The 26,034-nt window shown below is 42.7% G+C and overlaps 1 protein-coding gene and 1 long non-coding RNA gene across 3 annotated transcripts in view; one reads left to right on the top strand and one right to left on the bottom strand.

Moving 5' to 3' along the window:
* Positions 1–25,222, bottom strand: part of GYPC (glycophorin C (Gerbich blood group)) — a 41,114-nt gene extending 15,892 nt beyond the window's left edge. Inside the window, exons 1-2 of one of the 2 annotated variants that reach the window (XM_073305026.2) lie at positions 24,809–25,222; positions 1,402–1,470 (exon numbers count right to left, since the gene is read on the bottom strand). In XM_073305026.2, the coding sequence (XP_073161127.1) occupies positions 1,402–1,423 (22 nt within the window). In that variant the 5' untranslated portion in view covers positions 1,424–1,470; positions 24,809–25,222. The remainder of the gene's footprint in view (positions 1–1,401; positions 1,471–24,808) is intronic. The other variant, XM_073305025.2, reaches the window with a different exon arrangement.
* LOC140895419 (uncharacterized) lies at positions 8,746–23,942 on the top strand. The gene is made up of 2 exons (XR_012154184.2): positions 8,746–8,898; positions 14,110–23,942. It is a non-coding gene; the product is annotated as an uncharacterized LOC140895419 (long non-coding RNA).
* Positions 25,223–26,034: the final 812 nt, after the last annotated feature.

Raw genomic sequence — 26,034 nt, forward strand, 5'->3', positions numbered from 1 at the left:
ACTATTCTCAGTGGCAGAAGAGGACAGGACAAGGAGTAATGGTCTCAAGTTGCAGTGGGGGAGGTTTAGGTTGGATATTAGGAAAAACTTTTTCACTAGGAGGGTGGTGAAACACTGGAATGCGTTACCTAGGGAGGTGGTGGAATCTCCTTCCTTAGAAGTTTTTAAGGTCAGGCTTGACAAAGCCCTGGCTGGGATGATTTAATTGGGGATTGGTCCTGCTTTGAGCAGGGGGTTGGACTAGATGACCTCCTGAGGTCCCTTCCAACCCTGATATTCTATGATTCTATGATGGAACTTAGGGGAAGGGAGTGACCTTTTGAAATATCTGGAGTAAGATAGTGGGAGATGGATCCCAGCTATTGTACATGGAGCAAGATTATACCAGTCCATAAGTACAATTCAGTGATTATATTTTAATCCATGCATTGATTAGGGGGCCCAAAAATCTACAGGGAATGTTGCAAGTCCACATAACGCCCCTGAGGGCTAGATATTGCAATTGGATCTTTTGTTTAGCAGTGTCAAATTGCTGAATACTTTCTAATATATCAAAGTTTGCTCTTCCAATAAGAAAACAGAAACAAACCCATGTGACTTGTGTCCAATCACAGCTCACGGAGCGAATTCCAAATATCAAATAAATGATTGCGTCAAAAAGCATTCAAGGAATCCATAGGCTGAAACATGTCTGCACAAAGCATCAAACAAATGGGACTGATTCATAGATATTGTGATCTGTTTAAGTGGAGAAGAGAGAGGGCCAAACTGAATGGATTAGTGGCTTGAAGTGAATAATTCAACCAGCTCTGAATGTAAATGAAAGCAGGATTTTTCCCATTCTTAATACATGGATCCCTGTCTCCCATTTAAGCCTTTTATAGATTCATAGCTTGGAAGGCCAGAGCATTTAATCTGACCTCCAGCATAATACAAGATATCAAATGGAACCTACTAATACCTGCCTCAAGCCCAATAACTTAAAAGACTATTTTCAGAGTAACAGCCGTGTTAGTCTGTATTCGCAAAAAGAAAAGGAGGACTTGTGGCACCTTAGAGACTAACCAATTTATTAGAGCATAAGCTTTCGTGAGCTACAGCTCACTTCTTCAGATGCATATCGTGGAAACTGCAGCAGGCTTTATATATACACAGAGAATATGAAACAATACCTATTCCCACCCCACTGTCCTGCTGGTAATAGCTTATCTAAAGTGATTTCCAGCACAAATCCAGGTTTTCTCACCCTCCACCCCCCCACACAAATTCACTCTCCTGCTGGTGATAGCCCATCCAAAGTGATAACTCTTTACACAATGTGCATGACAATTAAGCTGGGCTATTTCCTGCATAAATCCAGGTTCTCACATCCCCCCCACCCCCATACACACACAAACTCACTCTCCTGCTGGTAATAGCTCATCCAAACTGACCACTCTTCAAGTTAAAATCCAAGTTAAACCAGAACATCTGGGGGGGGGGGTAGGAAAAAACAAGAGGAAACAGGCTACCTTGCATAATGACTTAGCCACTCCAAGTCTCTATTTAAGCCTAAATTAATAGTATCCAATTTGCAAATGAATTCCAATTCAGCAGTTTCTCGCTGGAGTCTGGATTTGAAGTTTAATATGACCTCCCATCTTGTTCTAAAGACTTTGGCTGGGATTTTCAAAAGTGCTCAGTATTCGCCTAACTTTGCGACCAGAGAAGTCAATGATAAAATCCCTCATTGGCTTCAATGAGAACATGTTAGTGAGGCCAATATTGAGTGCTGCAGAAAATTCCTCCATCAAGTGAGGAAGAATCTATACCTGGTCCAATGGGTAATGACTCTCGGTTATTATAATCTTTCCTCTCCCGTGAACTCTTCTTCTCTTGTACTTTCCTGCATTCAACAATCGCTTGAGCTCCAAAAGTAAGTCTGAGTTAGCAGGTCTCTATCATCACCAATGCAAAATCCATCCTACCAGTCATTTAAGACCCAAGAAGTAACATAGTCTTAATGTATACAACAATCTGTTTTTTATGCAATTACTGTACACCCTTCTTGCCCTTCATGTTTGTGTCTTGCCAATACATCACATTCATGAGAAAATCATTAATCTATTAACCTTAGTTTACTGATGTAATTTGCAAGCTACAGTTAAATCTGGTTTACTGAGGTTTTATGTGTAAGAATGAACATAGCAAACTTCTTCAAACTTCCTTTAAAAATCTCTCCAAACAGTCTCTGGACTTGTTTTGTGAAATATCGTTTACATTAGATACATGCCTTTCTAGAGTTAAAAATCTTTATCCATCATGTGTTTAAATACTTTCCACTAAGCATGTGCTGCCCCACTGGAGCTGGCATCTCCTTTCATGAAGGGTCATCAGTCTAAACTCATCAATCTGACACTCTTCGTTGAAAAACCCATCAGCATCTCCCATTAGACAGTGAAACTCATCAGTGCTGCTCTTTGAAAATTAAGGAACAGTTTCTCATCTGTCAATCTGGACAGGAGACAGAATAATTTGGCTTCCATTTATATGCTAAATTATTACAAAGATAATAGCGGGGTGGGGAAAAAAAAACAAAAACTGCCTGATCGTTTAGGTGGCAAAATGGGTTGCATTTAGAATTCACGATAAAAATGTAGATAAGCATGTGATTTGTTCTAAAAATAAAACATGTAGAGCCCAATCTTGTTCCCTGCCAACTCAGTGGGTGTTTTGTCATTGACTCTGAAGGGAACAGGATCAGACCTTTTAAAATGTTTGGGGATGTAAATGCTTAATCGGAACAATACCAAAATGAAACAGGAAGGAGCTGGCTATGTGAGGATGTTTTCTCAGCTAACATAGTACAATGAAGCAACGGGGTGTTTGCAGAATTAGTATAATTATGTTAATTGAGTCCATACAATCTCAGCAGTTCACCTTTTGAATCTGAATTGCAGTGGAAATGTCTGAATTTATTTCCTACCCCCCAAGACAAGGTCTTTTAGACAAAATATCCTCAAATTGTATAGATTAAAAGAGAGCTTGCAACAATTAAAGGCAGCCAAGACTGCCCAGGTGTCAAAAAACTCATTATCCATCTGGGATCATCTATTGATTGTGAAGGTGAGGCAAACTTGGTTCTTTGTCCCCAAAATGTAGACGTTGAGAATCATTTTTAAGTACTTGTGCTATTTAGTGGAGGCTGGCTAGACACCAAGAGTGCTAATTCTGGTCACAGTGAGGAAAAGAGCAGCCATTGAGAACAGCAAAATAATACCACTTTCTTAATAATTTTATGGAAAGGAACAGTATGAAGGCCAGATTCAGCATGATCCTTAAGCATGGTCATAACTCAAAGCATGTGAGTATCCCCATTGACCTCAGTGGGGCTACCAATGTTTTTCAAGTGAAGCACATGTCTGGGTATTTGATTAGTTGGGACCTAAGGGCGTCGTCCGGTGCCTGTTGAAGTCAGTGGAAAAGGATCAGGCAGAAAATTGGTAACACTGAGAATTTAGGCTCCATAAATGTCATTAGTACAGCTGGGTGACAATTTTGACATTTTTTAATGAAGAAAGGGGATAAATTGTTCACAACACTTTTTCCCATTTATGAACCCATTCTAATCATTAGGTACCTGTGCTCAGGGGACATTCCTGAGCATTGTCTTAGGACGTTGGTGAAAATGAACACACACAGAGCCAATCTCTGCTACCATGTTACTAGGAACTTGATTAGAATAAGACAAGTAGTTATATCCCTAAAGCCATTGTGTCTAGCTGTGTCACTGTAGGATTTCTGCTAGAACCAACCCCAGCTGCCCTCCTGCTTCGGTTATAAAGAAACTGCAGAGTTATCTTCATCGTCATCTGAATGTCAGCTGTGAATGCTGTTCACAGAAGTGCTACAGTGGCCTGACACTTGGGAGTGGTGGTGAGCACCTGTTGAGGATTGCTGGGTACTCTCAACCACATTGGCTTCAATGGGAGTTAAAGATGCCTTGAAACTCACAGGTTTGGGTATGTTTAATGCACCCAGTCCTGAATTCTGACCTAAAAGTCTATCCAATGCCCAGTGAAGGACTTTCATTGACTTCAGTGGACTTTAGATCAGGCCTTAAATTCTGAATACTCAGATCTCCCATTCTGTAACGGAAGGGCTCAACATATGGTGTGTGTGTGTGTGTGTATACTTCGTGGCCTATATGACTATAGCTTATAGATAAAACAGGGGTTCTGTGGGGGAAAATACTATGTGATCATGTAATTAAAGACTCTTTCATAATGCATACACAGTGGGAGCAGAATTGAAGTTGCCCAGGCAACCTTAATTCTGGTATCTCCTAACTTTTGAGTACGTGTCTTTGCAATTTTAACATTCTTTTAACAAAGGGTTTGATTTTTGTTTGGTTTAGTGTTTGGTTTTGGTTTTATGTAATATATCCTTGTTGGACTAGTATAAAGAACAACGAGGAATCCTTGCAGCTCCTTAGAGACTAACAAATTTATTTGGGCATAAGCTTTTGTGGGCTAAAACCCACTTCATCAGATGCATGGAGTGAAAAATACAGGAAGTGGAATATATATCATAGCACACGAAAAGATGGGAATTGCCTTACCAAGTCGGGGTAAACATTAGCAGTGCTGACCTTAAAATCCTGCATCAGTAGCATATATTGGAAGATTTTCAGTGATGGCCTTGAACTGTTGTGAGCACCGTTTTACATGCACAAAAAATTTCCCACCCTCAACAACGAGCTAAGGAGCCGATTCAATTAAGGTGGAAGTGGCCTATTCTCAACAGTTGACAAGAAGGGGTGAATACTAAGGGAGGAAAAATTACCTTTGTAGTGCTAACGAGGCCAATGCAATTGGTATTCACCCCTTCTTGTCAACTGTTGAGAAAAGGCCACTTCCACCTTAACTGAATTGGCTTGTTAGCACTGACCCCCCCCCCACCTTGGTAAGGCAACTCCCATCTTTTCATGTACTATGATATATATTCCGTTTACTGTAATTTTCACTCCATGCATCTGACAAAGTGGGTTTTAGCTCATGAAAGCTTATGCCCAAATGAATTTGTTAGTCTCTAACGTGCCACAAGTCCTTCTTTTCTTTTTGCGGATACAGACGAACATGGCTGCTACTCTGAAACCTGTAATTGTGAAGATGACCTCAAAAGAAGACTTGGTCTAGCCTCTACTACATTCGGAAAACGTTGCAAGATCTGGAAGGCTAAAGACATTTCAATAAAAACAAAACCCCCATGTATATGAGACAATTGTCATGCAGATACTGCTGTCTGGGTCAGAATGCTAGAGTCTGAAGAAAGCCGATGACTGACAGATTTTGACTGCAGAAATGAACTGGCTGAGAGGAATGCTAAGTTTCAAGGCTGCAAAAAATGAAGAGATAATTAAAGAGCTAGGGCAAGATATAATGCTGTTACACGAGATTCAAGAAAGAGGGACACACGTCAAGAGTGGACCCCTAAGGGGATACCATAAATAACGATACGTGCCAGAGTGCCAGGAACTAGAAATAGAGGAAGACTGAAGATGTATTGGGTAAACATGGTGAAAAATAACATAGAACAAAAATGCTTAAAGATCAATGAAAACATGAAGCTAGTGCAAGATAGAAAGCGGTGGAAAGAGAAGAGAAGAAGATCTCCTTTTGTTCTTCTGGTTCATTTAAAATGCATCCACTTTCAAATGGTCAGGACAAGAAAGATTTTAAATAATTCCAGAAAATGCATTTAGAAGCATCTTTAAAAGTAACATTGACAATCAAGGAAATAAAATAGGAAGGCTACTTTCACAAAGGGTGAGGAATAAAAATACAGAACGTGTCCCTGTGCTCAACTTACAGGTGAACCCTGGAAAAAAAATAGAACCTAATTTAACATCTATACCCATGTATTCCTATAGACATGTATGAGAATCTTTCCATTAGACTTCAATGGACATTGGATCAGGCTGCTATTGTGTGTATATAAAAGCACAGTAGCAGCTTTGCTAAAATATGCACTTTGGTTCACCCCCATAGTTTGTAGCAGAGCTGACCCATAGGTGATAACTCTTGGAAACAGGAATTCTCCCCCCTCCATGTTTGTTTTAAATGAAATTGCATTCAACTACTCCCATGTCCTGCTCCAATTCTCGCCTCAGGCTATGTCTACTAAAAGCATCACAAGTTGAAATATCCGGATGTCTAGCATATGCTCATTAGGGACATGAAATCCTGTCCTGGGGTGCTGAAAAGCATAATATTATTAATGAAGATATCTGTAGTGGAAACAGAAGATTCTGAATTTTTCAGTGTTGAACATATGAAAAGGAAAATAAGACATTCCAAGATGCACTGGAAACTTACAAGGCAAACAACAGCTTGGAGCAACAACATTCTCATTCTCCAAGGCTTTCGTAAAGAATGCGCAGATTTCATTTGAATATCTGCTGCATTTGAAAATTGCTTTTATAATATGAAGGGCATTAAAAAGAGAAAAAAAGAAACCTTTTATTTGACCTTTATTAGCAAAACTTCTTTAACATCTATCATTTATTTGAATCGTCATATTCAGATTGTGTGATAATTACTATAAAAGAAAGGCCAACTCTAATATTTTTCTTGAACAACTGGCTGGTACTAGCGGTTGAAAACATTAGCTGTGCTGACCTTAAAATCCTGCATCAATAGCATATATTGGAGGATTTCCAGTGATGGCCTTGAATTGTTGTGAGCACTGTTTTACACCTACAAATAATTTCCCACCCTCAACAATTTGCAAGTTTGAATGGTAGTACTTAGCTAATTACCACTTACTTCAAACACCCTTTGAAGTCAGCCGGAGCTTCTCCACTGACTTCAATGTTCATTCATTTTGACCTTTGTTTGGGTGGTTACATAGATAGACTTGGGTGCCTAAATCTGGCCTAAAAAAATAAAGTGGTTATTATGGAGGCAAAATTATGCCTTGAAAATTTGAGGATGGGTAGAGTCCTAGCTGGAAATGAGCTTATAAAGTTTAAAATTCTGAGCAAAGAGAGATTTAGGATAGTCGATTCCTGTTTCAAAGAAGGGTAGATTCAAGTGCACTGGGAAACTTTTTGTATGTAGCAGCAGGGTCCATACAAATAGTTAGTGTGGCAGGCTAGGGAGGGAGCTTGCCACAAACTTAAGTGTTCTTCTAGATAAGCCCCAGGAATCATCAGGGAGTGCCCAGAACTCATATCATGGGATGGGAGGGATAGCTCAGTGGTTTCAGCATTGGCCTGCTAAACCCAGGGTAGTGAGTTCAATCCCTGAGGGGGGCATTTAGGGATCTGGAGCAAAAATTGGGGATTGGTCCAGGCATCCAGGAATAGGACCAGGCATCACTGATCTCCATTTGTGCTGGTATTACGAAGGGCACTGGTTCAGCATCATTCAGTGGACGAAATGAAATACCAGTGTTGTACGTGGAAGCTGGGATTTTCCAAAGCATTTTGTGTAGAACTAGTCTTGCTCCCATTGAAAGCAAAGGCTCAACTTCCACTGTCTTGCATATAGAGCTGGTCAGGGATTTTTCAGGAATTTTTTTTGCCAATTCATCTACATGGAACCTGTTTGCTAGAAACAGTTGGTTTCAACCAATTTTCCAACCTGAAAACCTATTGAGGTTGGTTGGTTTGTTTGTTTTTGGAATGAAAAGGTCTGGGGGGTTTTGGTTCAAAATGACTTTTCACTTCAAAAATTATGCTAAAAAAAGCATAAACCAAAGAAAAAAGGTCAAAATGGAAACAAAATGTCTCAAAATTATGGAAAAAAGTTGTTGTTTTTTTTGTTTTCTTAACCCTAGCTGAATGTTTTTGAGTTTGTCTCTTCACCAAAGTTTTTGAGATTTTGACTTTCTATCTCACTTGGAGGCAGGAAAAATTGTCTGAACCTCAAAATTTTTCATGGGACAGAAAAACGGTTTCCATCCCAGCTTTAGTTTAATGTAAGTAAAGTTAGGTCAATGTTGAGGGCTTTTCAAAATCCCAGCTGGATAGATATCAGAGAGGGGACAGAACAAATGACCAGAAAGCGGATTTTTTGCTCGGGTTGCTAGGCACAGACAGTCCTGGTCGTTCTCGCTGATTCTCCAGCTCACAGATGAATAGAACACAGCCTGTTCTACCTCTTATTACCACACTGGGTCTCTCTAATCCTAACCATCTAGGGAAGAGACTGCAAATTTTTCATATCACTTTGTATCTTGAAATCGTTTCAGAGTAGCAGCCGTGTTCGTCTGTATCCGCAAAAAGAAAAGGAGGACTTGTGGCACCTTAGAGACTAACCAATTTATTTGAGCATAAGCTTTCGTGAGCTACAGCTCACTTCATTGGCTCTCCCCACTGTATTTTCTACTGAATGCATCCGATGAAGTGAGCTATAGCTCACGAAAGCTTATGCTCAAATAAATTGGTTAGTCTCTAAGGTGCCACAAGTCCTCCTTTCCTTTTATCTTGAAACCATTTACCATTGCCTCAGAAGAGGTCTGCTTTGGAACAGCGTCAGCAGGTCAAATTATCCCTGTGAAACATCTGCTGGGGTGGAGGCGGGGAACACATAGTGCTGGCACAGCTCTGGAAAATATGAAGTCAAGTGTAGAGTTCAGCCACACCGTACTGACATTAAAGCTTGGTTACGAGCCAAATTCCACCCTCAGGCATGCACGTGCAATTCCTGTTTACTTCAGTGGTAGCTGTGCTGTGCTTATCTAAGGGCACAGCTTGGATGAAGTATTTATCTGTTGAGCGTCAGGGTCGAGAACAAACTCCACACACCCGCATACCTTTTTACAGCCACATTTTTGGCTCCTTTTACAAGCCTCCCTGATGAAACACCCCCAGGCCTGAATTACAGACCGGGACACCAGAAAGCAGAAGACAAGGTAGTCCCTTTCTGCATGAGGAATGTTCTCTGTGTTTGGGGCTCATTGGTTCCACCCCCCTTCTGGTTTTTCATTGTGCGGGGCTGTTTTCTCACCACACAGGCTGCTGCTTTCTAGTTTGCTGCCTGACTGCTGAGCACCCCCAGCCCCCGGGGCCAAGAATTAAGCACAGAGAGAGAGAGGCTAGGCGCCCACCCAAATCATGCCATTTGTTGAGTGTTTGGGGCGGGGTCTGTCTTCTGAGTTATTCACCTGAGGGGAAACCATCCCCGCAGCAGCAGCCAGCAGGAAGCATTCCCCTGGATTTGCAGAAGTGTTTTGTAATAAAGATGGAAATAATCATTGTTAATAAGCACCTAGATGGGCATTACATCTTTAGAGCTCTTTCCAAGATGCTTCTATGAGAGTGTTAAGGGTTCAGTGAGGGTGGACAGCTCTAAGCCCCTGCGGGCTGTGTTGATGGGGCCATTCCTCCACCCTGCACAGCCAGCAAAGCGGGCCTCCCAGTGTAGAGTGGAGGACGAGCTGCAGCCCCTCAAGGGTATAGTCGTGTCTGTGTCGCTGCACAACTCCTGGGGGCCTAGTGTCTGCATGAGGCTTGCACTGGCTGGGGCAATGTGCCCCCAAGCTACCCCCATCACAAGCTGTGATTCAGAGACCCTGCCAGCGCTAAAGAAAGAATTCCTGCAATTCCAGGGGGAAAGTGCATATACAAAAATGGGGCAAGCAGGAAGAAGGGGCTGAGGGCTCAGTCCTACTTTAACTTTAAGCCCTACTGAATCTAATGGGACAGCATAAAATTATGTGTTCTGTTGGACCAACCCAAACTGCTCGGTACCTTGCAGGATTGAGCTGATGCTGCCAGACCCTGCTCATTGTCATACTCTGCAGAAGGACAGGCGTGGCAGGTGTCTTTGGCAAAGGAAGCTGCTGTTCCTGATGGATTGGACAGGGAAATGGAAACAGTCCAGAGATGTATGGGGACGAGAAGGAACATTCCTTTTCCCCTTCTAGCCTGAGACGTGTAAATCGTACCATACCAACAGCCAGGTAGAACCCTGCAGGTCCGCTGGGAGAGGCGAGGGAATGGGGCAAAGGAAGCGTCTTTCTCCACCCAATGTCCCCACTTAGTGGCTGAGCAGGATTCCAGCCTAGTGCTCTCTTGACCAATAGGTTGGGGGTGTATGACCAATTTACCAGCTGGCACACCAGGGCTACACAGGGGTATGATTTGGTGCATCAGGGATAAGGTTAGGCTTCTAGCAACTCCTTTGCATAGAGGAACACATTTCCAGCTGTTGTAAATTGGTCTATAGCTGCCAGGGGAAGGAGGATCCACCTGAGGATCAGGCCTGTGTTTTCTTTAGCAGCAGACACTGTAGGGAATCTCACCCCTTGACTTTGAAAATCGGGTCATTTGCATCTGCATCTCAGTTAGGTGACCAACGGTATGTTCAAAGGGCCACAGCTCTTAGTCCAAGTACCTGGGTTGGGAGCCGGGGAACATCCTTTGTGGGGCTCAGGAGAGACAAAGGACTTCATGCCCTTGACAGCAGAGGGAAAGTGGCTCCGATCTGTAACTGCTGCTCTGGCCTCAGTTCTGGAGTAGTCTTTATGGGCCTTGTGATCCCTGTGCTCTGGGGGTAGGTCCTGAAGAGCTGGTTCTGCATGGCGGTGGGTCCTTTGGCCTTACAGCACCTTGCACCCAAAGAGCTGTTGCATATGGCCACGCAGGAAGTCCTCCAGGGAGCAGTGTTCCAGGTTGCACTGACACCCTTCCCTCCCCACTAGGCAGCGCTGTTGCGAAGGTTTGTTTCATGAGCCTCCGAGCCTATGCTCACACTGAAGTCAACGGCAAAACTCCCAGTAGGGTTAAGCTCAGGAAGTTGAATTTCTCTCACAGTAAATACCTACCATGTGCGGCTGCACCTTACTGCGGTGCATTCCTTGGAAATTTTATCAACAAAGCTTAAAGGTGCTACTTGGCATCAAGGCAATTGTTCCACTCTTAAGACCTACTTCTACTCCCACTGAAGTCGGGGTAGTCCTTTCCCCTCCCCCTCACCTTATTTCAGTAGCAACAAGATCTGACCCCTTGTTTTCTGAGAGCAAAGGAATTGCTGGGCCAGATCCTCAGCTGCTGTACATCAGCATAGCTCCTACACTGACATACAGCAAAGGTTCTATCCCATCATCCTGCGCTGTTCGCAATAGAAACATTCGAACACCCTGATCTCAGCCTCTACACCTAGAGACTGCAAACAGTGGAAGAGAAAATCAGTTGTCAAGCTGGGTAGAAGCTGCCATTAGTAACCCATCAGGTAATTTCTTGTCAGCCATCCTGCAACCTCTTCCTTTGCTGTTTGCTGCTGAGTCAGCTAAAAGCTACAGCCTAATAGCATAAGTCAACTTTTCTCAAATCTCTGCAAGGCTTCCTCTGGTGTGAGCTTTAAAGGAAAGGAACATGGGAAATAGTATGTGCTAGGATTGCTATCCTTTACACAGAGATGCCTTGTACTGTCACTTCTAGATATACCCTGGCTGGAATAACTCCACCATGGGCTATGGAACAGATGCGATGAATGTATGATTAAGGAAGCTAGCATTGGGTACAGTTACAGTATCTGTTAGAGTCAATTTGGAGTATATTCTCTGTAAGAAGTAAGAAAGTTATATACTTAGATGGATATTTCAAAAGTCACCTGTCGACTTTGGATGCTCATTTTCCATTAAAATGAGTAAGAACAGGTCATCCAAGTCTCCATTGCCTATTTGAAAATCTCCACCCTAAGTAAGAGGGGCTTGATCCAAAGCCAGGGAAATCAATGGAAGGGCTTCCCCCTGATCTGGGTCAGCCCAGGTTTAGCAAGAAGAGCTGGTTTACAGTAAAAGTTCTATTTTTACTGCATCCTTGAGATTAGAGAGACAAGGTGGGTGAGGTAATAATTTTTATTGGACCAACTGCTGCTGGTGAGAGAGACAAGCTTTTGAGCTACACAGAGCTCTTCCTCGGGTCTGGGACAGGTCCTCAGAGTGTCTCAGCTAAATACAAGATCAAACAGATATAGTTTCACATTAGTGGACAAATCTCAAGGATTAACTTCTAAAGCACGACTTCATTAGATATCGAGTGGTCTTCCATTTTACACCCACATGTTGTGAATGTAATCGACATCAGACTAAAGGACACATTTCCACCCAGTGTTTGCATCCGCAAACCAGTTAGCTAAATGCCTCTATTCTTTTGTCTGCACCTGCAAATGACTACATCTTCGAGATTGTGTTCACAGTTGATTTCACCTGCAAAGTTGCAGGTATACTAGTATTTTCTAAATGGATAACCAACCTAATTCTCAGTTACTGAGGGACAATCTCCACTTGTTGATATATTTTGCTTTCCACAACCAAATCTCTGTACAGTTTTTCATGAGTGATGAACCCGAGTATTCGGATTCTAATATTTAAACTGTATTGTTAAATCTATTCACCTAAATTTGGGTTATTGCTGATTATGTACTCTATGTATCCTATGACTTTTAAAAACTAACTTTATATTTGTGGATAATCTGAGCACTATACCCAAATGTACAGACACCCTTTTCCCAACCTATGTATTCTATACTTTTTTTAAACATTAATAATTTTTTAAAATCTATTAGAGAGCCACATTAAAGATCCACTGAAAAGACAGCTCTTAACACAGAATTTTGTTGAGAGCAGCTAGGCACCGTCTTGTTAATTTTTAAATTGACCAATGGCAGAGGAGTGACCGGTCTGGTTTTATCAGATGCACATCTGTTGTACACCAGGAGTGCTTGCAAGGGCCAGTAGTGGGGGTTGGATGTCAGGAGGTCTGGGATTCACTCCCATCTCAGCCATGGATTTGCTGTGTGATCTTGGGTCCTTGTTGCATCTGCATTTCTCCATCTGTAGAATGGGGTGAATGATATTTATCCAGTATGTTTAAAGAACTAGGAGTAAAAGGTGCCATGTGAATGGAGAAAAAGGTGTCAGAGAAGTTACATATCTGACTCGCCTTCCCCTTGATTTAAAAAAAAAAAAACTACAAAAGAAAATGAGCTCTTCCTTTTTTGGGGACGAGGGCTGGTCTTGTAGTAGGCTGGATCTCAGAAGAGATGGTTCCAGTTCCTGGCTGTGCGACAGACCTCCTGTGCGTATGTCTACACTGCATTGTAAAGTCAGGCTTAGACTCAGGGTTGAGCCCAAAACCCCCTTCCATCCACACCAGAAATCAGTCTGACTCAGGCCAGGAACCCCTCTGGATTTGAGCCTGCAGATCCTGATGAGGGTGGATGTGGGGTTCAGAGTCCCTGTCTCATTGAGACTCAGGTCCTAGCCCTGTGTGGATGCAGCTCAAGCCACAGACCTAAACCAGAAGGTCTGCATAGGCAGTGTGGACATGTTCGCAAGGCTGTGAGAGCCAAGTCCAGCCACTGTAAGCCCACAAATGCAGTATGGACACTCAAAGACAGGCCTTGCTCTCTGTCGCGGGTTGAAGCTCTGAGCTTTTACTACCCATAGGCATCTCATGCCTGTGTTGTACTCCACAACATACCCATTCACTGATTCCTGCTGATGCCTTTCTATTCCTGTTTTCAAAGTTACTTCTGACTTACGAGGACACTATGCGCGACTTCTGTGGAATTAATCATGAACACAGTCTTTAATTACAGGACATGTGCTGTAGATACCCAGCTACGGTTGCAATTACACCCCTGACAAAAATAGTCCTGTAGAACTTCAAAGAGATGGCTAGGATTTCACCTCTGCGGGCTGCGATTGGCCACCTCTGGGCAGCTGCCACCATGTGTAAGCCACGGTGCTTATCTGCACACCATTTAAAGAGAGGGCCTTTGGTGGTGCTGCCTCATTGATTTGGGAGAGGGTCCGCTGAAAAGCAGCACCATTGAGCAGACACATGGAATCCATGCTCCTATCTGCTCAGTTAGTGCCTACAGGGGAAAACAGGACACAGGGTTCACTTCCTGCCTAGATAATGTTGTTAACAACCCAAGGCAGAATGTATGACCCTCCTATTAAAGGAAAAGTAAGCCAGGAAGCGGGGAGGGGGAATTCTTTGCCTCAGGGGGCTTTTTTTTTTTTTAAACCAGCACTGCACAATAAAACTCAATCTAGTCCTCTGTCTCTCCCCCATCCCCCAGCATTCATCCATTCTTTGTATTTACTCAGCAAAGCAGCTCTCCAAGCAGCCACCAAGCCCCTCCTTGTTGCTCCAGCCAGGCACGAGTCCTATGACCAGAGTCAGATGCTATCAGATCAAAGGCTGTATTCATCGAGAGTGAAGCCGATTCGGGGAGGTAACCAAAGCGCAGAGGGACTTGGCAAGCAGTTTGTCCTCGGGGGGAATGCAGAGTTCAAGAAACTCCTGAAGAGCGTGGGAGGAGGAAGACGAGCCTTTGACATGGATTCAAGCAGCGTGATGGGTTCCAGAAGGAAACACAAGGGTCTTTTTACAAACGGGAGATAGTGACGTGCAGGGGGAATCTAAAATCATTCATCTCCTGAGTGCCATTCATTCTGGCTGATCCAGGGAGGTGAGACTTGCTCCCCCATGCACCAGCCTGGGCTGCAGGGAATATTCACCCGCAGGGAGAACTGCCTGGTGTACCAGAGCCCTCCTCTCTCACTCTAAATTGCTGTCAGAGCCTCCCCCTCTTGGACTGTGCTGGCCCCTGGCATGTCCCCCACAGGAGAAGAACAGCCCCAGTTAGCCTCCAGAGTTCTTTCTGCCTCAGCCAGAGCCTGGCAGAAGACAAGCAGGCCCTAAGCTGAATCTAGCCCTCTGAAGGGAGCTAACATTAAAAGGGAACTAAGATCCCAAATCAGCCAGAACCTGATCCAAAGCCATTGGGATCTATGGGAGTCAGCTCAGAGTCCAGGAGCTGATCCTCAGCTAGTGGAAACTGCTATAACGCCACTGACGTCAGTGAAGTTATAACAATTCCCCAAGTGAACATCTGTGTAGACTTAAAGGTTCAACCCTCTCTAAGCTCAAAAGCTTGTCTCACTCACCAACAGAAGTTGGTCCAGTAAAAGATATTACCTCCCGCACCTTGTCTCTCCAATATCCTGGGACTGACACAGCTACAACAACATGGCATGACCCTCTCGAATGCCTTTATTTACCTGCCGAGACCTCAGGACAATGAGCCTTAATTTTCCCTGGTAGAGACAGAGCTGTGCGGAGAATGGTAATTCCATTTTGCAGAAGATTTTGATATTTTGAAATTTGGTTTTGTTCTGATTCAGAGTGAAAAACAGACTAAAAATGACTGTAATCAAGTCAACCCGCAACCTTCTCTTTGCTAAGCTAAATTTAGCTCCCTGAGCCTATATTATCTATATGGTCTAGGAAATATTTAGTCCTGCCATGAGTGCAGGTGATTGGACTAGATGACCTCTTGAGGTCCCTTGCAGTCCTACGATTCTATTGGTATAAAGCATGATTTCTAATCCTTTAATCATTGTCAGGACCCTTCTCTGAACCCTCTCCACTTTATCAACATCCTTCTTGAATTGTGGGCACCAGAACTGGACACAGGGTTCCAGCAGTGATCGCACAAGTGCCAAATACAGAGGAACCTCTCTGTTCCTTCTGGAGAGTCCCCTGTTTATGTATCCAGGGATCACATCAGCCCTTTTGGCCATAACATCACACTGGGTACTCATATCCACCATGACTCCCACATCTTTTCTAGAGTTACTGCTTCCCAGCATCGGGTCTCCCATCCTGTAGGCATGGCCTGCATTCTTTGTTCCCAGATCTAACATTTACATTTAGCCATATTAAAATGCATATTGTTTGCATGTGCCCAGTGTACCACATAGTCTAGATAACGTCTTTAACCCATTTACTGTGTGCCGTGTTAATTGTATACTGTTCCAGTTATTTAATCAAAATGTCACGTAGCACCAAGTCAAAGCACCAGAACTCTACGTATATAACATCAGCACTGGTACCTTTATCATCCAAACTGGTAATCTCATCAAAAAAAGAGAGCAGGTTAGTTTGACAGGGTCTATTTTCCATAAACCCATCTTGATTGGTTTTAATTAAATGACCCTTCTTTAATTCGTTATTAATTTAGGCCCATATCAGCTGCTCCTTTATCTTGCCTGGGATTGATGTTAAGCTGACAGGCCTATAATTACCCAGGTCATCCCAATTACACTTTTTAAAAATTGGCATATTAGCTTTCTTCCAGTGTTCTGGGTCAACATAGCTGAAAGAACCACACCCCGACTGACATAGCTAGGCAGACCTACCCCCATGTTGATCGAAAAAATGCTTTACTTGATGTAACTACCATTGTTGAGGGAGACTGTGTTCTTACAGTGCTGGAAAAACCCCTTCCATCACTGTAGGCTGTGTCTACACTACATGGTTAAGCCAGCATAGCTACACCGATGTAGCCAAGGTGGTGTATTCCCCTAAGGGTACGTCTTCACTACCTGCCAGCTCGGCGGGTCGTGATCGATCTACCAGGGATTGATTTATTGCGTCTCATCTAGACGTGATAAATCGATCCCTGAATTGACGCCTGTACTCCTCCTTGGAAGGTTGACTCGCTGCCGTGAGGACAGCAGGGTAACTCGAACTAAGATACTTTGACTTCAGCTACACAAATAGCATTGCAGAAGCTGCGTATCTTAGTTCGAACCCCCCCCCCCACCAGTGTAGCCCAGGCCTAAGTGTAGACACAGCCTGAATCACAATTTGTTTCCGGGTCAGTTCTGGGGTGATACAGCTACATAGCACTCTTTCCTCAGCACAAACTGTAATTACTGCAATATGCAGTACTATAGAACTTCTGCCTCCATATGCGTATTTACCAAAATGTCAATACCTTACTGCAGCAAGACTGTGTGGCTTCATGGTTAGAGCCCCAGACGGGGGCTCCAGAGTCCTGGGTTCTAATCCCAGCAATTTCACTACCCTGCTGGGTGACTTTGGACAAATTACTTCCCTCCCCATGTCTCAGTTTCCCCATCTGTAAAATGGAGCTAATGATCCTTTGTAAACAGCTTTGAGATCTGCTGATGAACAGTGCAATATGAAAGCTAGGCATTATTCTTATTTAAAATAACTAAGTGTGATGAGGAAAAGAAAACTAGCTCAAAGTGCAGTTTAGAATCCCGAATCCACAAGCAAAACCTGCTGGTGGTAAGTGAAAATGAAAGGGAGCCTGGTCAAGATGAACTCCATGCGTCCTGCAACACAGCAAGTAAAAATGCCCCAGAATACAAATGAGAACTCCTACCTGACTGCAGGAAGAAAGTGGAGATGGAGATATTTTCTGTTCTAGCGTAGGCTCCAGAGACCAAGACAGAAATCTTTGGAGAAGGGAAGAGAGGTGGGAGAACTCCCAAAGGAAAGGAAATTCTAGGCTGAAAAAGGAAGATTTATGTCTTCCCAGCATCTGGTCCTGGCTTCCTCTCCTTTCTTCTCACTGCTGAACGTACGGAATGCCCTTGAAGGACAGGAAGAAACAACTCTTCATTAACAGTTATGATCTTCACAAGAGCCCCCAGTTTGGATGTGGCAGAAATTCCTGAGGAGCTAAGACAGGATGAGATCAGAAAAAATGGAAGGCTTAGAGGGGAGCAACAAATGTCAGTTGACCAGACAGGCAAATCAATGGTAGGGCAAACTCAGGAAACAGATGGTTCAGAGACCACTTGAAAGTCCATGTGGTCGCTCCATGATGAACACCAAAAATTAATTTTCTGCTGCCCCCAGCCTGCTATGTAATGGCCAACCAATGGGGGAGCAGTAATAATGCCACTGGACATAGGTGACCAAACATAGCCTGAAGAACAAATCCTGATCTTCTAGTTTATTCTGGTCATTGCAACATTTCCAACTCATGACTTTATTGCAAGGCTTGCAAGCACCAGCTCCTGGATAAACAGATTGCAAAAGAACCTCAGTTTTCATTAAAAAATGAATTTCTAGCCCTCCTGGATGCCAAGAAAAGCTTGAAAGTGGGCCTCAGTTGAACCCTAAAGACTCCAGAAGGAGACCCAGGACAAAGATACAAATAATTCAACATTTATTTTTCTTAAACAGTCTCATGATTTTCAAGCCAATCTCCTAATCTGTTGAGGCCCGACTCCTAATATCTGACTGCTTGGAGCTGGCAATATTGTTCTTATAATGTGCTTTTTGTCAATAAGCTCATATAGAAATTTTGGGACCTGCTTCAATTATCTGGCATGAGTTGTTCATCCACAAAGCGAATCTATTAATCAATATGTAATCTTTCAATGAATATTTAGACATGCGCATTTCAGATGCTAGGTTGTTCATAGACTGTACACCTGGACTACTCATTATTTGCTCTATGTGATAGTTGGTCACATGGTATTGCTTCTGCTCCTTGACTGGATAACTGAAAGTTTTGAATAAGTACCAGAAAACAAGCATTCTTATTTGCATGAAAATACAGATGTTGGCATGGACAACACAACCCCATTTGTGCAAATATTTGTAAATAGGGAATAAGGCCTTGTCTAAACAAGGGAAACTGACTGACAGATATTCTGGAATAACTATTCTGGTATAATTTACCTTTTCTGGAATAACTTCCCTATGTGAATACTCTATTCCAGAATGAAAGTGATTTCATTCCAGAATAAGTATTTTGTTTCCAAAGCAGAGCAATTACTCTGGAGTAAAGTCAGCTTTATTTCAGAACAGGGTGTCCAGATGGGAGTTATTCTAGAATAGTTATTCCAGAATAGCTGGTCAGTTTCCCCATACAGACAAGAAGCAGCCTGAATTTGGTTGACATAAACAGCTGTTTGAGATATGCATGTTCAGAACTGTTCTACGTTCCATGGTTTGTAACAGCTCCCTAGGGGTCATAATACAAGCGGGAGATCACTAACGTGCTGCATGGTCGAGCCACGCCATCTCCAACCACTGATGCACCTGTCATGGTCACCAGTCTTGTGACTGGTCCACAAACAATTTCCATTAACTTCAGGGAGTGTCAAGCATCACCAGCACTTTCTAATCCATAATCCTGGTCTTTAAATAAACTCTTCCTGAGGCCTTTCTGTTTGGAGGCCCATTAAGGCTATGCCATTAAGGATGTCCATAGACAACTGGCTCATACGAAAATGTTTAATATTTCCATCTTATTTTCTACCACCTTCTTTACACAGCCTAGGATCTGAATTCCTCCTTGCTGCTTAAAAAAAAAAAAAAAAAGTGACTGTACATTGACCGGATGACATCATCTTACTTTTTTCAGGTTTTTAGAGGCATCTAAGTTATAAAAGGGGAAGGTGTGAGCATGTGGATGTTGGGTGGCGAATAGTGTCATGAATAGAGAAATAAAACATACTCACTCCAAGCGGAAGCATGAGAATTGAGAAAGATACACACATACATTGAAAACCATTTGGTAGGTTCCATATACTAAGTGACTAAAAGATATTCTCTGTTTAAAATCAGTATCTATATCAGAAGGCTTTGTAGGTCTTCTAGCTTAGATGGAACACACACACACACCCTCTGGTATTGACTCTGCAATATACGGCCTGTCATATGTTCTCTTTTATAATGTGGACTGTCCCATAAAATAGGACATTTTAAACATGAGCGCTGCCATTAAGAAACTGAAACAGTCGCTTATCAGTCACAGGATGTCATGGAGCTGTCTCAGGTTGTGCTTGAAAGCCCCCCTGCAACTTACTGATAAAAAGCTTAACTCCTTCTCAGGGCTTATCTGAAGAAGAAAGAATTAGACCCTCATGAAATAACAGGGTTTTTTATAAGCTAAAAATAAGAGAGCGAGAGAGAGAAATCACTTAAAAACTTTATAATACAGCAGAACGAGTTTAACCTGCTGTGATTTTCAGCTAAGGTTTCTGCTTCATCAAGAAAGAACCCCGTTGTGAAACCTATGTCAAAAGAGAAAAGATGTGAGAGGCTGGTCTCTTTCATAGATTAGAAGATTAATTAAAACAAAATCACATAGTCAAATGTCTTACTGGCGAAAACACACACATGGCATACCACTGTGTGTATAGAATATGAGAGTATGGAATGGATAATCACTTTCAATTGGACTCTGATGTGAACTGGATGATGCTGATTCTTGGGAGAAACTCATGGAATATGGATCTTATTTCTGCCACGCATTGCGATCTGCCAGCCTGCTGTTTTTGCACTGTAATATCATTGCTGAACATGGTTGAATTATTGGTTGCAAATAAATTATCCAGCATAGTCTTTAATTTTTTCTGTTTATAAATCATTTGCAAACCAATCCTGATTTCTGCAAATGTCATCATTCCTCTACCAGATAGTTTGCAGGAACAGTTATCAGCCTGCGGGTAAAATTTTCAAAAGTACTTAAGTGACTTAGATAGATGGATCTATCCTATCTATCTAAGTCCTCTGTTCAAAAGTTTTATGGGACTTAGGAGCAGAAGTGCCTAACTCACTTTTGAAAATGGGACCTCAATCATCTGAGCAGTGATGGATGCACTGTATTCCATGAGAGCCCAGACTTAAAGATGCAGTGATAACAGCTATGTGACAAGGTTACGATGCACCATGCAATAGTGCTAATAGGCCTATAAATTTAGCTAGTTATAACCTGGATCATTCAAATCTGCTGTATAATATGTATGTTTTAATTGTCGGTGGCAGAGTGATCCCGATAAATATCAAGGGTCATGCACTTGAAGAAAAGCAGAGACTTATTTGTATGGGTATTTTTTAACCTACATTTGTGTGTCCAATTACTGCAATTTTGTACATACATCAAGTCTTTGCATTTGCACATTTCCATATAGATACCTATGAAGATGGGCACAATATAAGAGCCTACATAGAATGGACTAGGTATATCCAGTTTGCATGCAAAGTCATGGGAATCATAGAAGATTAGGGTTGGAAGAGACCTCAGGAGGTCATCTAGTCCAAACCCCTGCTCAAAGCAGGACCAACACCAACTAAATCATCCCAGCCAGGGCTTTGTCAAGCCAGGCCTTAAAAACCTCTAAGGATGGAGATTCCACCACCTCCCTAGGTAACCCATTCCAGTGCTTCACCACCCTCCCACTGAAATAGTGTTTCCTAATATCCAACCTAGACCTCCCACCTGCAACTTGAGACCATTGCTTCTTGTTCTGTCATCTGCCACCACTGAGACCAGCCGAGCTCCATCCTCTTTGGAACCCCCCTTCAGGTAGTTGAAGGCTGCTATCAAATCCCCCCTCAGTCTTCTCTTCTGCACACAAACACAAGCATTCAATTTCACATGCATTTGTGGGTGCATTTTGGGCCTTCTCTTTTTAAAAATGGGGTCAGTGTAATCCACCACGGTTCCTGACTCATCAAATACTCTCAGTGCTTAGCAGAGAAGTATGTTTCCTTACTCAATAGCCTCCAGTCTTATTTAAAATGTACTGTTTCAGACAGAGCCTCCACTGATGAGAGGCAACAAAAAAAGTTTAGGTCCAAGTCATCAGATTGTCCAGTGAAGGTTCCTCAGGGACTGACTGTGGCTTTGCCACAAGCCCAGAGTGAAGGGCAGGACAAGAGACCAGCTGGTGACTCTGGTCCTTGACTTTCCCCTTGCTCCAGAAGGGAGGTTATGGACTAGCCCTTTGCCTAGCACTTCCCCCTCCAAGCTATGCTGGATGATGCCTTGCATTGGCAGTACCCAGGCTCCAATCTCTCTACACCCATCAGCACAGGACAGGAAATAGCCTCATGGAGGTTGTTCTCTCCTTCCTGCTGCTCCACACAGCCAACGTGGGGCATTAGAGGCTGCACCCTTTGAAGTATACACCCAGGCTGGTGCTCAAGGGCTTGTCCCTGCTGAGTGCCTTCTCTCCAAGTTGCTGAACACCTTCAGCTCCCGGTGAAGGAGCTGGGAATGGACAGAGTTCAGCAGCTTGCAGGACTGATCCCCCATTCTGCAAACCCTTACTCCTGCGAGTAATCCACACTCACATGAGCAGTCTCTTTCTCCTTCAACTCCCCTGAAAAAGTTTAGCAGGCCTGGGCTCTACAGTGGAACTGGAAATCTTCAGAGTCCGGGTTAGGTTTTCTAACAGCAATCCACGTGATGACTGCCTACACCCACTGCCTCCTTGGGGGGTGGGGGAGGGATATGGCTTCACCACATGGTTCCCTTACATGCCATGATCAGAAGAAGAGAGGCTGAGAATTTATTTTCCTCCCATATTCCTCTAAGTTCATAAAGCTGGGAATTTTAAAATGGAAACATTCCTCTTTCTGTTATGCTCTTTCAGGACCATTAAGAATATACTTGTATACAAAGAAAGAGTGAGTAAAAATCCCTTATCATTCATCAGTAAATGCAAGAGGTTCACCAGAGCACCCTAGCGATTAGGTTACCCAACACCATTCTGTCAACCTCACAAAACAGCTGTTATCTGGCATCCCCAGCCAGTATCAAAAAAATTAGTGTAAGATTAGTCTGATGTACCGCTGATGCTTTATGGATATTTACACCAGCTTCAATTCTTTTCATTCTGCTTATCAAGCAATGCAACTTTGTTTTGCCAGACGCAGTCCTGCTCTGTTAAACATCTGTTGTCTGTACTGTTACAGGACCTCTCAACACACCGGACTTTAACATCTCCTTGATTAGAAACTGACTGATGCCAAAGCTACTGGATTTGTGCCAGGAAAACAAAACAGGCCCACATGGAAATAATGCTCTGAACTTGCATATGTAGTCACCAGAAGGCTTCCCCTTTAATTGAATTTGGTTCTTATTTTGTTTTTTAAACAATGTGGCTCACATTTACCATGATGCAAACTGAAACAGGATACAGGAACATCCTGTCTGAATCTGCAGGAGAAATTGCGTTCAGACAGTCGGAAAGCAGACAAACATTATTTCAATTCAACACTAGGTAAAGGGGTGCAAGTTTTGTTTGTAACCATCTATAGTTTATGGTTGTAAAAATGGCTTTCAGAGTCTGACATGGTCAAAAACTGAGAACTCCTTCCTAGATGTTACAGAAAACAAAATGATTTGATGGGTACAGTTGTTTTCTCATTCTGTACTGTTTTGAGATACCGACACACCGAATTAACACTTTAGATAAATCAAATGTTGGGCCTGATTCTTGAGTTCACTTATGCTACTTTTAAACTGGTGGCACTCCACTGATTTCAGTGCAGTTACTCCTGATCTACACTAGCACAAGTGAGATCTGAATCAGGGCCTGAGAGTCCACTCCTAAACGCCTTAAGCAGGCAAAACTCCTGAGTAAAGCTTGGGCTTCTACATAGTCAACAACACTGCACAATCAATAATGTGCATTTCAGCGAATGAGTGTAACTCCCCCATCCCACAAGACATTTGAGAGCAATAGTTATAGTAATTTACATGTCTGAAAATAAGTGTACAGAAGCTCCCAGACACCATAGCATCATCTTTGGGTTTTTTTCCCCTTCTACTAGCAGTGAATAGGCTTAAATCTTGTCAAAGTTACTGAAACCGACAAAAAAGATGGAGATGATTTTTCAGCTTTTAAGCTGGTTTCTACTTGCAAAAAGACCAGGGGCAAATAAAAATCTTCAGTGAAAATTCCAGTGATTCTTTTCTTTCAATATAACATTTCTGCTCAATCCATCTATATCAATTAAAGCTTGAAAACCATTGTCAATTTCAAATTTCATATAGACCAGTTCATCCAACAGCAATCCTGGGACCAAGAGTTTAGGTTGGCTCTTTTCCCAGCACTCCCCTCTGTATTGTGCTTTTTATTACAGGGATCCATTGTGAGGATCAATTCCGTTTTGATGGGTTCATTAAAAATTTGCTGTGATGTTACCAAACTGGTTATATTTGAATTAAAACGGCAAACCTCTTCCAAAGCCATTATCTGGACGGTGGGTCACAGTCTGCTGTCCATTACACCATTGAAACCCAAAGTATTTCCAGAGGTGTCACTGGAGTTACTCTAGATTTGCAGGTTTCAGAGTAGCAGCCGTGTTAGTCTGTATCCACAAAAAGAACAGGAGGACCTGTGGCCCCTTAGAGACTAACACATTTATTTGAGCATAAGCTTTTGTGAGCTGTAGCTCGCTTCATCGGATGCATTAAGCTGTAGCTCACGAAAGCTTATGCTCAAATAAATGTGTTAGTCTCTAAGGGGCCGCAAATCCTCCTTTTCTTTTTTCTAGATTTGCATCAGATCAGAATCTGGCCCTCAATTTTTTAATATTACCCCTAAAATATTTTACCACAGGGTGATTAAATGGCATGGTCACTTGAACTTCCTGGGCCAAATTCTCTCCTGTGCCACTCACTTAAGTCAACAGAACTATGTCAGCATTGACTTTTCCCTCCTATAACGTTACTGTGAGAAAACCATTCAGTTGCCCTAAGACTGTGTTTCTAAAGTTCCCAAAGCAAACATGCATTGTAACTTTAAATATAGACTGACCGTTTTTGGCTTGCATCTCATATTACATACAGTTTGGTGTCTCTAACTACATGCTAGGCAGCACCGTTAATATCTCAGAAGAGAGACACTAAGCCTTCTGAATGCTCTATATTTTCATTCCTTATGGGGAAAGCATTTACTTTATATTTTCTCTAAACTAGCACTTAGAATGAAATGTAACAAATTTTCATATGCTATATTGAGGAATTAAACTGTGCAGAGGTCTGTTTCAATTCTCTCTGTATCTCACACACACACACACACACACAGTGTTTCATCGATATCTCTTTCCTTTAAGAGGACCCCAGGCAAATTGGTTTGCAGAACTTGAACTTGTATTTTTAAAAATCAGCTGGTTAAACAACAGACTTGTAAATTCACTGTTACTGCAGGGAGGGGGAGGAAATGGGGTACTCACATGGTGATGGTGTTCCATTTTTTTGGTCATTCATAATTTACGCCTTCAGAAATGCCTTATTTGTGCTGTCGGGTTTTTTCCCCCCCTGTTCAGAATCGCCGGCTGGATTAAACTGAGCTGCTAGAAAGGCAAGGAAGAGACCAAGGACACAGGAGAATGCCGCACTTGTTCAGACACTCCTTGCCGAGTTCCTGACCCCTTTGCAACTGGAAAAGGAAACAGCACATATGTCATTCTTTTTTGCCTTTCCAGCTCACATGAGCGGGGAGGGGCCCCCCCCTTTCAGATAGCAGTAACTGCTTGACGTATCCCAGCCCCGCTGCCTTCCAGGAACTTTGAATCTTCGGCAACAAGTAGAAAGAAAATGCTCTTAAAAGTGCTTGGTTTCAATCACAATCCAGCTCAGCGTCCTGGGCCAGTTACCAGCCCCATGGATATTAACACAATGGTAGATAAGTCACGGCCAAAAAAAGTGGAGGAATGCTGGGATGATTTCACAATGGGGTTTTCAAGTTCCATTCTGGCTTGGAAGCCTCTGCCATGAGATTCTAATTGACCCTCTCATTTAACGGGTGTAAATCAGGAATATATCCACTGAAGTCAGAGTGGTTACACTGGTGTAAATAAGAGGAAGGCTCAAGCCAGTGATTAAAACACTCGGCTTGCTATTCAGGAGAGTGGGGTTTAATTCCTACTTCAGCCACACGTTTCCTGTGTGACCATGGACAAGTATCTTAGTCTCTCTCTGCCTCAGTTTCCCATCTGTAAAATGAGGGTGATAGTACTTCTTAGCTCCTATACCGTTTCTTTCTTGTCTATTTAGATTATTAACTCTTCAGGCAGTGTTTTTTTACTGTCCATACAGCACCTAGCACAATGTCTTATCTCGGTTAAGGCCTCTAGGTACCACCAAAATACAAGGAATTAATAATAATAATAATAATTAATAATAGTTCATTAGACTCAGACCCAAGTGGCTTTGTCAAGAACTGATCAATCCTCAGTTCTCATGGACTGTGTGGGTCAGTACGAATTCACAGCATGCCTTTGATGTCAACCACCCAGTAACAGTTTGACTCAAAGTCGGGTGGGTGCGGGGGGAGCCAGGAAAATCAGAATCAAGACTGAAGCTTCCCCTGTTATGCAGCTTGTTTCTGTTAAGTCAGCTAAGTGACCTGCTGCCAAATGCACTGCTATGTACTTGGCTCTCAATATTTATTTTCTAA

This window comes from Lepidochelys kempii, chromosome 11, assembly GCF_965140285.1.
Source record: "Lepidochelys kempii isolate rLepKem1 chromosome 11, rLepKem1.hap1, whole genome shotgun sequence".
NCBI lineage: Eukaryota > Metazoa > Chordata > Testudines > Cheloniidae > Lepidochelys > Lepidochelys kempii.